General features: G+C 47.3%; 1 protein-coding gene across 4 annotated transcripts in view; it reads left to right on the plus strand.

Moving 5' to 3' along the window:
- Positions 1–14,294, plus strand: part of PUSL1 (pseudouridine synthase like 1) — a 69,246-nt gene that overhangs the window by 36,760 nt on the left and 18,192 nt on the right. The window contains exons 6-9 of one of the 4 annotated variants that reach the window (XR_014567437.1): positions 3,940–3,994; positions 10,589–10,751; positions 12,296–12,365; positions 13,856–13,977. Coding sequence is in view for 1 of the 4 variants with exons in the window: in XM_083752833.1 (XP_083608959.1) it covers positions 3,940–3,994; positions 10,589–10,751; positions 12,296–12,339 (262 nt within the window). In the remaining 3 variants the exon portion in view is untranslated. Of the gene's footprint in view, positions 1–3,939; positions 3,995–10,588; positions 10,752–12,295; positions 13,978–14,294 lie in introns of all 4 variants that reach the window. The other 3 variants (XR_014567439.1, XR_014567438.1, XM_083752833.1) reach the window with 3 other exon arrangements.

Consider the following 14,294-nt stretch of genomic DNA (forward strand, 5'->3'; position numbering starts at 1 on the left):
AGTGATCCATGAGGCAGTGAGAGATTTTACTTTCTTGGGCTCCGTGATCACTGCAGATGGTGACAGCAGTCACAAAATTAAAAGACGCCTGCTTCTTGGGAGAAAAGCAAAGACAAACCTAGACAGCATCTTAAAAAGCAGTGACATCACCTTGCCGACAAAGGTCCATATAGTTAAAGCTATGGTTTTCCCAGTAGTGATGTATGGAAGTGAGAGCTGGACCATCAAGAAGGCTGATCGCTGAAGAATTGATGCTTTTGAATTATGGTGCTGGAGGAGACTCTTGAGAGTCCCATGGACTGCAAGAAGATCAAACCTATCCATTCTGAAGGTTATCAGCCCTGAGTGCTCACTGGAAGGACAAATCCTGAAGCTGAGGCTCCAGTACTTTGGCCACCTCGTGAGAAGAGAAGACTCCCTGGAAAAGATCCTGATGCTGGGAAAGATGGAGGGCACAAGGAGAAGGGGACAACAGAGGACGAGATGGTTGGACAGTGTTCTCGAAGCTACCAGCATGAGTTTGACCAAACTGTGGGAGGCAGTGGAAGACAGGAGTGCCTGGCGTGCTCTGGTCCATGGGGTCACGAAGGGTCGGACACGACTAAACAACTAAACAACAACAAATGGTGACAGCGGCCTTTCATACACCTTGCCAATTTACAGCCTGCCCCAATTCGCCCTGTGGAAAAAACAAAGACCCCAGTTGGCAGATTAATCCCAAGCACTGAGGCCGAAGATAGATTTGGGGTGCTCTTTGCCGGCTCGCAGATTTGGACCCATCGTTTCCCTCCCAGCTTTAAAGAAGGATTTTAAGTGGAACCATAATCCTTTCTCCTCGCAAGCGGGGAGGCGGGAGGGAGCAGCCTATCGATCGCGCTTTGTTGCGCCTGCTTCCCATTAGGGCTGAATTGCTTATATTTTCGGTCACTGAAAGATTTAGGCAGAGGCCTCGGGCTCTTCATGAGTCACTAAAAGCAGGCCGGGGCCCTTAATCTGGGCTGCTGTCCTCTGTTCTCGCACGCAAGCAGACACCAGGGGGCCTTGACCCCGGCTCCCAATTCCTCCCCCCCCCCACCAAAAAAGAAGAGCCTGTTAGTATTTGTAATGTAATTTCATTGGGAATGTATTTCACAAGGAATAGATGGTATTGGGGAAAGGAGGTGGCAGTTGGAAATTGGCAGTTGGCTGGTTATTCAGTTACTTCTATCTTGACTGTGAAACTGAGAGGTGTGAGGACTTCATGCAGGCGCCGTCTGGAGGACTTTGTGAATAATATTTGTTGTTCAAGTGTTGCCAACCTGACAAGTTTATAGATTTATATTTAACTATTTGTGTAAGTCACACTCAGAGAGAGAGAGAGAGACCATATTTTTCCATGTATAAGACACCCCCTATTTTGGAGGACTCAAATTTAAGAAATTTGCACTATGCGCTATCCATGTATAAGACAGCCCCCACTTTTTAGCATAATTTTAAAAGAAAAAAACCTAGTCTTATACACGGAAAAGTACGGTATACAGTGGTACCTCGGGTTACATACGCTTCAGGTTACAGACTCCGCTAACCCAGGAATAGTGCTTCAGGTTAAAAACTTTGCTTCAGGATAAGAACAGAAATCGTGCTCCGGCGGCGCAGCGGCAGCGGGAGGCCCCATTGTCTAAAGTGGTGCTTCGGGTTAAGAACAGTTTCAGGTTAAGAACAGACCTCCGGAACGAATTAAGTACTTAACCCGAGGTACCACTGTATATATTATCACAAATAGCTAATGGAGCCTGGCTGCTGGGTCAGGTCAACAGTTTGGCTAGCCCAACATCCTGTCCTCACAGTGAGCAGGCAGATGTTTCTGCAAAACCTGCAAAAGGTGGACCTGAGCATAACAAACACTCTTACGGGCAAAAGGTGGATGGTGCCCATTGGAACTGGTGCGGAGGAAGGCAGGGAGTCCAACAGTAGGTGGCGCCAGAGCCACTGTTTGGTTCACACTCAGGTGTGTCCCCATCCTCCTCCCTGCTGAGTTCTGCAAGGACAGCACCTGAAACTTAAGGGAGGTGGAAGCGGATGGGTTGTAAGAAGTCAGGCAGGTGGTGGCTGGCTGAGTCCAGATTGCGCTTGGTGGGGCACTGCCCCCTTCACCCTGATGGACCAGCCCCCACTTACAAAGGTCCAGTGAGTTCCTTTTCTGCCTTGACGGACCCAGATTTTCATTTTCTTTTTCTTTTTTTTTGCCAGAGGAGATTATACAAACGCTGCACTCAAAAAATTGAGAATGTTCAAGTATTTCATTTGACCTGCAGTTTTTTGTTTTTAATGCAAAGTTCACGTTTCCTGGACTTAACATGCTGGTCAGAAAGCAGTTACTTTTTAACATATGCACGTCTATGAGTTCTGCCATTACCTTCTCAGACAATATGTCAAAATGCTTGCTAAATCTGAAGTCTTGGTGTTTTTTAAACGGTAGAACTTGTGCGGAAATGTTTTTTGAAAAAGGCATACAAAAATAGTGTGAATATTAACTTCAAAAAAACAACACCACCCTTATATACAGAAATGAGATGGATCCGACCTGGATTTTAGTTATTGTCCACTTGGACAAGTTATATATTGCTTATTTGTTATGTTTGTATTATTTCATAAGATTTATAAATTGCTTGAAAGATTGAAAAACAAAGCCCCAAAGGGATTTTACAAAAAAGATTAAAATGATAATATTACCAATAGGAAAAATTAACAACAATAATTTAAGACTTTTGAAAATCTAAATTGATAATATAGTAGAAACAGATGCAAGTTCATATCAGCAACTGGGCAGGCTTGTCTAAACAGAAATGTTTTTAGCAGGTGTCAAAGAGGGTACCGTGAGGGTGCCTGTCTGATATTAATAAGCAGGGAGTTCCAAAGGTATATTTAAACATGTCTCTAAATGGTTTGTGACCTGGGTGAAAACATCTTACTCTTTAAAAACAAAGCAAAACAAAACAAAAAACCAAGAGGACTGCCAGATTCTGTAAGACAGAATTACCAACTAAATTGAACATCTTTAGCATCAAAACAAACACTACCCATAATAATCAGTTACGAAAAAATATACAAGGAATTCCGTATCGCAAGACCTAGTGAACAGCTAGTCCAAATATTCTCTAATGCAGCAAGAAATAAATTGTTACACATGAAAATCAACTAAAAAGTATCAACTCCACACATGGAAGTGGCAGGGAGTAGAAATCGACAGATCTGTCCACTCCTACTTAAAATATGTTGCTGAAGTGGCTTCTGAGCTGCTTGGTTTATTAGAAGCTTACCCTGCGTACATCGGATTTCCCCCAGCATGAAGGCAGTGGCTGTACCCCTGTCGCTTGTGCCCAGGTGGTCAGAGGTATACTGCCTCTGTCCCTGGAGGTTCCATTCCTGACCCTCACTGCTAAGGTGAAGGGCGCTGCTGGGTCTGCTGGGCATCAAAATGCTCTTGACGCTTCATCAGGGCCGGCGAGATGGTGGAGAAGCAGCCCCGCGAAACAGCTGGTCCGCTGCCACCAATCTGGCCTGACAACATGGGTGGAGATGCTCCAGCCCACAGTCCAAATCTGGCTTTAGCACACCCACCTGCCCCACATGCATGTTTACGGTGAGCTTCTTTGTTGGAGCAAGGTGTGCCCTCAGTGCCAGTCAGCTGATAGGCAGCGAGAGCATGCCTTGTTCTAGCAAAGCAACAGTTGGGAAACTCATTTTTGAAACTGATTTTGGTGCACTCCTCCTGCCTGTCAGCTGATGGGCCCACATCATTCTTCAGGAGGTCTTGGGAACACCCAGAGTGGTAGCAAAAATCCATCCTGCAGAAGCGAGTTCCAGAGTTGAACAGTGCACAGTGTTGAAAAAGTGCTTCCTTCTGTTCATCCTGATTGTTTTATCTCTAACATTTTTTTCCTCTTTGCTTTTTTCCAGCCATCTGAGGTTTTGGGAGATGGAGTTTACAGCCCCCTCTTTTCTCTACAAACAGGTACTGTGAAAGCTAACTCCCCACAAAAGCCAGCTTTAAACTGGCCTGAACCCAGTTTTTACACTCCTTTATTAACCTAAGTGGCGCTGTGGGTTAAACCACAGAGCCTAGGACTTGCCGATCAGAAGTCAGCGGTTCGAATCCCCGCGACTGGGTGAGCTCCCGTTGCTCGGTCCCTGCTCCTGCCAACCTAGCAGTTCAAAAGCACGTCAAAGTGCAAGTAGATAAATAGGTACCGCTCTGGCGAGAAGGTAAACGGTGTTTCCGTGCGCTGCTCTGGTTCGCCAGAAGCGCCTTAGTCATGCTGGCCACATGACCCAGAAGCTGTACGCTGGCTCCCTCTGCCAATAAAACGAGATGAGCACCGCAACCCCAGAGTCGGCCATGTCTGGACCTAATGGTCAGGGGTCCCCTTTACCTTTACCTTACAACAACACATTCCAAGTCCACACACACACACACAGCAAAGTGAACTTGGAATCTCTGCTGCATTCTTTCTCCTAAATATAAAGTACTATTCTAGTCCCTGAATGAGGGCCTGAATTAAAATGGAGCAAAGGAGGCTGCCTCACACCAAGTTGGAGCGTTGCTCTATCTAGCTCGGTACTGTCCGCACTGACTGGCAGCAGCTCCCCAGAGTTTTCAAGGCAGGGAGTCTCTCCTAGCCTTACCTGGAGATGCTGCTGGGGATTGAACCCAGGACCTTCTGCACTCAAAGCAGGTGATCTGCCACTGAGCCACAGCCTTTCCCCAAGGTTGGCACACGGAAACGCCGTTTACCTTCCCGCCGGAGCGGTACCTATTTATCTACTTGCACTTTGATGTGCTTTTGAACTGCTAGGTTGGCAGGAGCAGGGACCGAGCAACGGGAGCTCACCCCGTCGCAGGAAATCGAACCGCTGACCTTCTGATCGGCAAGTCCTAGGCTCTGTGGTTTAACCCACAGCACCACCCGCATCCTAACAACACCCGTGTTGTTATAGGACCCCCCCTAATCTTGGATTAAAGAAAAGGCTGGTGGTCTTTTGGGGGTCAATGTTTAAAGTTTTGAGAGGGTGCTCTGGGTGGCAATCACAAAATAGCTGCCATGTCAGGGCTGTTGGATGTAGCACAAGCCATCAGCTTCTCCCTTTCACAGCCTGGTAGCTTGCATGTTGAGCACATTTCATGGAAGAGTCCTTGCATGGTGGCAGTTGGTAGCTCCCCCTGCTTTCTTAGCCCAGAATAGGCAGTTCCTTAGATCACTGGCAATTGCTGCAGAAAGTTTGGGAGCTTGAAGTTGAGATGGGCATGTGTCTAGTTCTCCCATCAGCTCTGCAGACAGATCCCACTGCTGCCCCAACTCAAAAAAAAGTTTTCTGTACCTCTTGATTGTTTCCCATGATTTGTGGGACACTAGTCTCCCTTTTTGCACTTACACGACAAGAATGCAAACACGGAGGACGAATTATACAGTGGAGTGCGTGGTAATTTGCTGGTCTGGGTTGCAGAGTCCAGCTTGCCTTGGGCACAGGGTTCGAATTGCAGGGCCTCGGTGCAAAATTTTATTTTGAGGCAAGTGTCTATGTAACACTGTCTCATAGCCTCATCCGATGAAGGGCTGAGATTTATTTAACTCTTAAAATGGAACATCTACACTGGATCAGAAACCCAAGGAAACTGACACAGTCTTCTCACTGCCGCCCCCTCTGGTTTTATGCCCACGCTGTGGCATGTCAGTACTTGGTGAACGGGCATCAGTGTTTGCCCCTTGGTTAGATAAAGTACAGCTCCAAAGTACCCTAGGCAGGAAACAGCAGATCCACACTATGTATTTAAAGTGCGCTTGACACACATTTATATAGTTCCCCAAAGAATCCTGGGAACTGTAGTTTAAAGGCACTGGGAATTGTGGCTCTGTAAGGAGGAAAGTACTTTGAGTGGAAGCCATGTGCTTTAAATGCATGGCATGAAAAGAGAGAGATTAAAATGGAAATGTTGAATAGAAGCATCAAAGTGTAGGAGGGCAGTGCCCTCTGGTGGTGAAAGCTAGAAGTGCTGTTTGTGTTGGCCTGTGGCTCCCCCAAGAACCCTGCAGTATTCGGGGAGAGGGGAAACTCTGGCCTTCCAGATGTTGCTGGACTCCAGCTGCTAATGATCCCAGAGGCTGGGACTGCTGAGAGCTGCAGTCAAGTATCTTTCCTACCTGGTCCTTTTGGCCAGAGATGTCAGGGATTAAACCTATGTGCCGCTGAGCTGCAGTTACACCTGAGGAACATAGGAATCTGTCTTTCACTAGCTCATCTAGCTCAGTCTCATCTGTGCCAACCTTGGGGAAAGGCTGTGGCTCAGTGGCAGAGCATCTGCTTTGATTGCTGAAGGTCCCAGGTTCAATCCCAGCTGGGAGAGAGTCCCTGCCTTGAAAACTCTGGAGAGTTGCTGCCAATCAGTGTAAACAATACTGAGCTTAGATGGGCCAGTTGTTTGATTCAGTAATAAACCAGCTTCCAGTGTTCCTATGGCCACCTCCAGGGGTTCTTTCCCAGCCCTTCCTAAAGATGTGGTGGGTTGAAACTTAGTCATGCAGCACAGATGCTCCACCCACTGAGCAACATGGTCCCCTTCCTTCTTAAATGCTAGGAATTTATGCACACAGCCTCAGATCTGGCATGCTCCCCTAGGAAGCTATATTTACACTAGGTCAGAACATTTGTCCCATGTGCTCCTTATCATCTACTCTGACTGGCAGCAGCTGTGTGGGATTCTTTCCCTGCCCTGCCAGGAGTGTCTTGAGCTCTTTTGCATGCAAAAAGGCCTTCTCTTCTTCCGCCAACCGCTGTCCCCTCCTTGAACTTTTGGAGCGCTGTAATTTGGTGGTGGCGGTTGGGGTTTTACATTTATAAAGGAAATGTTTAGTTACTGACTGCTCTGGGCGGCCTTCCCAGGGTGGGAGAGCAGAGTATATAAAGCCCCTGCAAATACAGCAAAACTGCAACCTCCTGAAGGGTCCAGAAAGCTGCCGTCTCGCAGATTTCCACAGCCTGCATCTGAATGTGGTCAGCTGCAAGGGAGGCAGATGGAACCACATCCTTTTCCTTCCAAGTTGTTATCTCACAGAGGGGCGGCTGCTATTTTTGGTTTGTCTGAGGTTTTGTTGTTGTTCCACACCTTCATTTCCATTTCCACCTCCACAGTCTCCCTCATTCATTCATTCATAAGTTCATAAACCTTTCCTCTAAGGTGGCCCACACAGAACCACCACCTTGTTCCCCGTTATCCTCACAACAACCCTGTGAGGTAAGGTAGGCTGAGAGGCAATGACTGGCCCCATGGTCACCCCGTGAGCCCCATGGCTGAGTGGGGATTTGAACCTTGGTCTCCCAGGTTTGTCTTGGTCTCTGTGGTTTAACCCTAAGGGACGCGGGTGGCGCTGTGGGTTAAACCACTGAGCCTAGGACTTGCTGATCAGAAGGTCGGCGGTTCGAATCCCCATGATGGGGTGAGCTCCCATTGCTTGGTCCCTGCTCCTGCCAACCTAGCAGTTCGAAAGCACGTCAAAGTGCAAGTAGATAAATAGGTACCGCTCCGGCGGGAAGGTAAACGGTGTTTCCGTGCGCTGCTCTGGTTCGCCAGAAGCGGCTTAGTCATGCTGGCCACATGACCCGGAAGCTGTACGCCGGCTCCCTCGGCCAATAAAGCGAGATGAGTGCTGCAACCCCAGAGTCGGCCATGACTGGACCTAATGGTCAGGGGTCCCTTTACCTTTACCTCCCAGGTCCCAGTCCAACAGGTCTCCCTCCCTCCCTTCCCTGGAAATGGCACCAAACGAGCCGTGATGTAGTGGTTTCTGTCTCCTGGGTCCAAGAATCGCCCAATCAGCACAATAGGAAAGGTTTTTGGCCACTGAGGAGAGGTCTTCCCACGTTTTGGGCTGATTGGAGCCAATCATAGTGAAAGGAGGTGAGTCAGCCACTGAGGATTGTCTCCTAGGGTCCCTCTGGAGAAGGCGTGCAGGAACAATGCCCAAGAGTATGCGTGTCCCAAAGCTCAGTATTTAGGAACACAGAAGGCTTTGGTTTCAAGGGAGTGGGGGGGGGGGGCAAGTTCTGTTGCATGCAGTGGACTTTCGAGGAAGACACAACTTTAAGTTGCTGTGAAAGAAGATATTGGGAGACCTCCAAATCATTTGCCCACAAAAAATAGTAGATGTAGCTGAAAGGCAACACGTGGAGATGTGCACTGATTGTTGGATTGTATCCATTATTATTAGTATTTCATGATTATAAAATCACTGTATAATCTTCGAAGGGGGCATGGCTGTGACTATCAGGAAGGGACCTGCGCTTTGCCACTGCACCGCTGCAAGTCATAGAATAAGAGAATTGTAGAGTTGGAAGGGACCCTGATCACCATCTAGTCCAGCTCCCTGCAATACGCAGCTTTCCCATATGGGGATCGAACCCGCAAACTTGGCGTTCTCAGCACCACGCTCTGATCAACAGAGTTAGGAAGACACGTGGGAAGCTGTCTCTTGCTTTCATTATTACTTCTTTATTAGCTTTATTTTCTCCTGCCCTTGTTCCTGAAAGAGTCCAGGGCAGGTGACAAGAAACGTTTAAGCAGTCCCAACTCAAAATGACATAAAAACATATTTAGAAACCACCTAAGCCTCTAAAAGCATTACCCTGCCAAGGCTGCCACAGCCAGGATCTTCCAACCCTTATAGGGAACAGGAATGCCCTTACAGTTCTCCTAAGAGTCAGTGATGAGGGAGACAGATGCACCTCACTAGTGTTGCCTACACTGGCCGGCAGCGCCTCTCCACGTTCTTAGACAGGGAGGCATTCCCAGCCCTGCCTGGAGATGGTGGGGGTTGAATGTGGGATCCTTTGCAGATCTGGGATCCTCTGCCAAGTAGATAACTGTCCCACTGAGCCTCAACCCTTCCCTCTTTTACCCATCTGACATCCTGCTGCAGGAAAATGGGGCGGGGGGAGCCCAGCATTTTGGCTCTGCTTGTGGTCCACCCACAAGACCCTGCAAGGGCAGAAGTCGGTGACACCGGAGGTGTTCACACGCTCGCTCACCTCCGCCCTCCCGCCAAAAGGAAAGAGAGCAGTGAACTAAAGTTTCCTTTCTGAAACTAACAGGCTCGCGCTGCCGCGTTCTTTGACCCATGTGACCTTTTTATAAAAGCAGCTCTGCTGGGTCGGAGGAAAAGGCCTGTTTCTTTCAAGTTGTTTCCTCCCAAGGGGCTCAAGATGGGGACTCCGTCGTTCTTCCCCACCCGCTGCCAAGCCTCACGACAAGCCTGTGAGGTGGGCCAGTCTGAAAGGGAGTGGCTTGGCCAAGGCAACCCACTGAACTTCAACAGCTGAGCAAGAACTGTAAAAGGCATTAAAGCCCACAAGCAGCCCCTGGAAGCAATGTCTGGGACTGTTTCCTGTCCCTGGCGGCGGCTGCTCAGGGCAGATTCTACCACAGAGGTTTTGTTTAACCCCCTGCCTTGAATCTGACCCCTCCTAGACTAGAGAGACAAATGCAGAAAGATGTTCCCAAGCATATTCAGATCTGGCAAGCTAGAACCAATGGAGGCAGCTGGTTTGGTGTCGTCTAATTCTCTTAATTGTCAGAAGCTTATTTTCTTCTTTCATCCAATGGGACAATGTCAATATTTGTTTAAATGTTTGTTGTCTTACCACCGCCATTCTTCAAGTTTTTATTTATTTATTGGGGAGATGGGGAGCCTACAGCCTTCCCGATGGTGCTGGTCTGCAACTCCCATCACCCCTGGCTGTTGGCTGAAGTTGATGGGAAATAGAGTCCCATGCTGTCTGGTGGCCTAGAGATTTGTCATTATTAGAGGGGGGATCCTAAGAAATCGAGAACTTAGCCCCCCCCCCAAGGTCTTAATTGTGTAAGTCAATAAAATGCACATTCCTTTGTGCAGCGTTCCATTGGCTGTTCATGCTCATTCACTTCCATGGCTTTTGCTGATTAATATCCTACAGCCCTTTAAATATAACTGTGAGAAGGGCATGTGTGTTATTGTTCTGTTCTTTTGGTTTTAATTATTTTCTGTGTTTTATCTTGTATTTTATTCTGTGAACTGCCCTGAAATCTTTTGAATGAACAAACAATTGAATGGGTCTGGCAACTCCGACCAGGTCTAATGTTGGATATAACCCCGAGTCAGACCCATGGAAGTGAATGGACACAACCACCTTAAGCCCATTGATTTAAATGGCTCTACAGTGGTACCTCGGGTTACGAACTTAATTCGTTCCGGAGGTCCATTCTTAACTTGAGGTACCACTTTAGCTAACGGGGCCTCCCGCTGCCGTCGTGCCGCTGGCCCACGATTTCCATTCTCATCCTGGGGCAAAGTTCAGAACCCGGAGCAACTACTTCCACGTTAGCGGAGTTTGTAACCTGAAGCGTTTGTAACCCAAGGTACCACTGTACTTGGACAAGGACTAACAATAGATTCATCCTATTGAGTTGACTCTTGACGTAGAAGGGATACAGCCCCTGGATTTGCCCTAACAGGTACAGATTATGGGACTTGTCTGACGCCGGATTGATTTTTGACCCTCCCCTTCCTTCCCTTGCCAGGTGCGGAGAATGGTTGGCGTCTTGGTGTCCGTCGGCCAGGGCCGCCTCGAACCTTGTCAGGTGCAAAGGCTTTTGGAGATCAGGGACCTGATGGCTTACCCCAACAACACCATCGCGCCGCCCGATGGACTCTTCCTCAAAGATGTGGAGTACTGCGAAGCTGGTTAGTCTGGGAACCCCCACTTGCTTCTAGGGCGCAGAATCCTTAGCTTAGTAGCCTTGCCTGCAGAAGGTCCCAGGCTCAGCAACCCTCAGCATCCCAGACCCTGTGCAGACTTGTCTCAAGCGAAGGCAGATGAATCGAGAACTGAGCGTGCATCACGCAGCCACCAGGTCGCCCCTGCTTGAAGTGGTCCAGCTCAGAGGCAGATAGAGCATCTCAGGCAAGAAGTAGGTCCTGTGGTGCTGTTTATCACCCCACTTTGTTGGAGAACTGGTGTTTGTAGGGTGCAAGGAATTCTTAAAAGTTGGGATTTTTATGAGGAATTATTTTGTGTTCTGAAGGTTCTGTGATGTGAATTAACATGGCAAAGTCAATAGGCTATTGAATGTGTTGCTTTCAGTAACACTCCCCCCCCCTTAAAACTGTCAGCCCCCCCAAGAGACATAGGCAGAATCTACAGGGGAGTTTCAGGCAGGCATTTAAGCCATGCCAGCCAAACATCCGTTGGTGTGCAAGGTGGAAAATCCAAACTGTTTTTGTTCTCTGTTGTGGTGTCAGGGTGATGAATTGGATTTTAATTATCACAAGCTGCAGTGTGCCTGCATTTGAAGGATGTGGGGCAGAGACCCTCTTACATGAAATAAAAATCTCCCATTAAAAAGGATCAGGTTGCAGAGGAGAGAGAGACCTCTCTGCCCTTGACCCTGGAGAGCAGCTGCCAATCATTAGATAATATGGAAACTTTGTTTCACCTGGTATATAAGGAAGCTTCAGTCTCCATATCTCAGAAAGGGTATTGTGAAGCTGGGGAGGGGGAACCAAATCATCAGTTGCTGGACGTCACAGGAGGGGAGAGGAGTACCCTTGAGGAAAGCTAAAGCATTTCAAGATTTTTAGCTTAGGAGAAAAGAAGGAAATGTTGAAGAGTAATTAAAAATGTCTGCATTTTGTGGAAAACATGGATAGAGGGAATCTTCCTTTCTCTCTTTGGCCCCAGCTGCACTATACATTTAAAGCAGAGCTAAACTCATTTTTAGACGATATTTAGATTCTTTTTTATTTGTTTAGATCATACTGCTTCAAACAGTCCTGGCTTCTCCAAAGAATCCTGGAAACTGTAGTTTGTTAAGGGTACTGAAGAGATATAGCTTGGGGGGGGGGGTCTCCTAAGAATTCCCAGAGTTCCCTGTGAAGAATTAAGCCACTCGGAGAACTGGAGCTCTGCTTCTTTTTGTCGCTGGTTTGAAAACAAGGCTGGTGGGAAAATACGCTTGAAGATTGGTTGTGATTTGCAAAATTGGGGTGCATTTGTATAGAACTTTGAAGCTCTTCCTGGGCATCAAGTTGTAATAAGCTTGTGCAACAATCCGGCAAGGAAGGTCAGTATCCTCATCTCTCATGTTGCAGAAGGGGAGGCTGGAGGCTTGCCTAAGGCTTTCAAGCAAGTTTGTGGCAGAGCTGAGATTCGAACTGTGGACTCTTCCCAGTGCTACCAAGTTACACCGGACTTTAGGCCTGTCTTTCCCCTCTTCTTCTCTTTGCAGACTTGGAGATCAGCGAAACGGAATCAGAATGGCAGCCTAATTGAACTCCCCATGACTGGAACAGAGAGAGGTCAGGGGAGGAGAGCACCCTCTTTCCTGTTATGTGGCCACATGTCTTTAAACCTATTCACATACATACGTGGAACACTCTTCAATATCCCATCCCTACAAAACAAACTATATCCAGACATTTGGAGTGGGGCTGTGCTTAGGGCGCCATTACATTTGAACCAGGATTTGAACCCAAAGCTCTTGAACTGGAACCTCAGGCTGTTTTATGCTGTGTAAGACAGAACATGACATCCTGAGAATCTCTGCTTGATTATTTTAGAACAACACACTAGTCCTTACTGATAAGCCTGGAAACACAGGACAGGGCTGTCTCGGTAACAGGAGGCAGACTGGGCCTTGCCTAGCCAGTGAGGTCTTGGCTTCAGTTTCGGGGTTAAGCTCTGCCTCTGCCAGGAACTCGCTAGGGGGTCCTTTTTGGCAGTCACTTCAAAGCCTTTTGTGCCTTATCTGCAGAACTGATGTGATCCTTACTGGCCTACCTTAGAGAGCTGTTATGAGGATTACAGCAAGATAGCATGCGTGAAGCCATGTGGGTGCCACATAAAATGGCTATATGTTGATTTTGATAGTGCAAAATAAGCAGCAGTAGTTAGCATCTTGCAGAAATTGTTTTTTTATATCCTGTTTTGTAGACCACATTTCCTGATCATCGTTTGTCTAGAAGACTGGGGGAGAAGAGGTTGCCAAATTAGTTCAGCTATGTTAGATAATCTTAGTAATAGTTTAAGTTAGATAAACTAGATTAGATAAGGCGAAGCTTCCAGTTAGAAACTCAGCACTAGCGGTTTGTATTATCTGCGGTCCCAATTCCTGACCTGCACAATGGGTGACCCAAACGCAACCTGCTGGTGACTTACTAATAGCCCACCATGGGCTTAGTCAATCTCAGCTTTGGGTTCCTGGCTGAGCACTGCAAAACTGATTGGAAAGAGTGTGTGTGCTTGTTTTTAAATGCCTTACACAACACTATCAAACCAATAGTTATGTAAATTCAACTAACAAATATACCCACAATGTAACTGGCTGTGTTTAACTATATAAATTCTTTATACAACCACCAATTCATTTGTACATACCTGGAACACAAAAGCTTCTGTTTGGACATTACGTATATAAGAACTGATCTATTTGTATTTCCTGTTCTAAATGTTGGTCCTTAATTGCTTCTACTCAACTAGATAATGTGAAAAGAGTTGTGTTTATATGATGTATAAAGAATTTATATAGTTAAACACAGCCAGTTACGTTGTGGGTCTATTTGTTTTTAAACGCTTGGCAGGCCCCAGCCGAGATCTCAGGGAGCTGCATTCAGCCCAGCAGCTTTGACCGAGGTGCCCTAATCTGAACAGGCCAGTGCCCACACCGCTGGCTGTGCATGCAGCTTGCAGGCTGCTTTTGACTCTGCTCTCCACTTCCTGTGACTTTTCAAGACGAAACAGAGTGTGGGAGGAACTTTATTTTTCTCTTCCCCTTTGCAAAAATGCGGAGGTGCCGACTGCTCCTCTCCATCTGAGGTTCAAGAGAGGTGTGGAGTTAGTAGAAGCCTTCAGAGAGGAAACAGTCCTTGGTGGTACAACAGCTGAAGACTGGCAGCCCAGGATAACAGACTGGTAAGTTGTCACACACCCCCTTCACCCACTTGATGGGTTGCTTCATAAAGCAGGTGGATAGAGATGTGATGCATTAATGAAACGCAAGTCGGACTTCGTTAGAATGACACAAGGGTGGACTCTCCATAGATGTGGTGAGTTCTTCTTCCTTGGAGTTTTGTGAAATGCAGGTTTGATGACCCATGCAAGGGATTCGGAAGCTGTGATTCATAGAACTCTACAGTTCTATGATTATCTGTTCAGGTTTGCAGTCACTCTGTTCCATCACCTCTCAAAAAAAAACAAAAACAAAAAAAAACACCACCCCACCCAGTCAA

The sequence above is a fragment of the Podarcis gaigeae genome (genome assembly GCF_964106915.1).
Source record: "Podarcis gaigeae genome assembly, chromosome: 8".
Classification (NCBI taxonomy): domain Eukaryota; kingdom Metazoa; phylum Chordata; class Lepidosauria; order Squamata; family Lacertidae; genus Podarcis; species Podarcis gaigeae.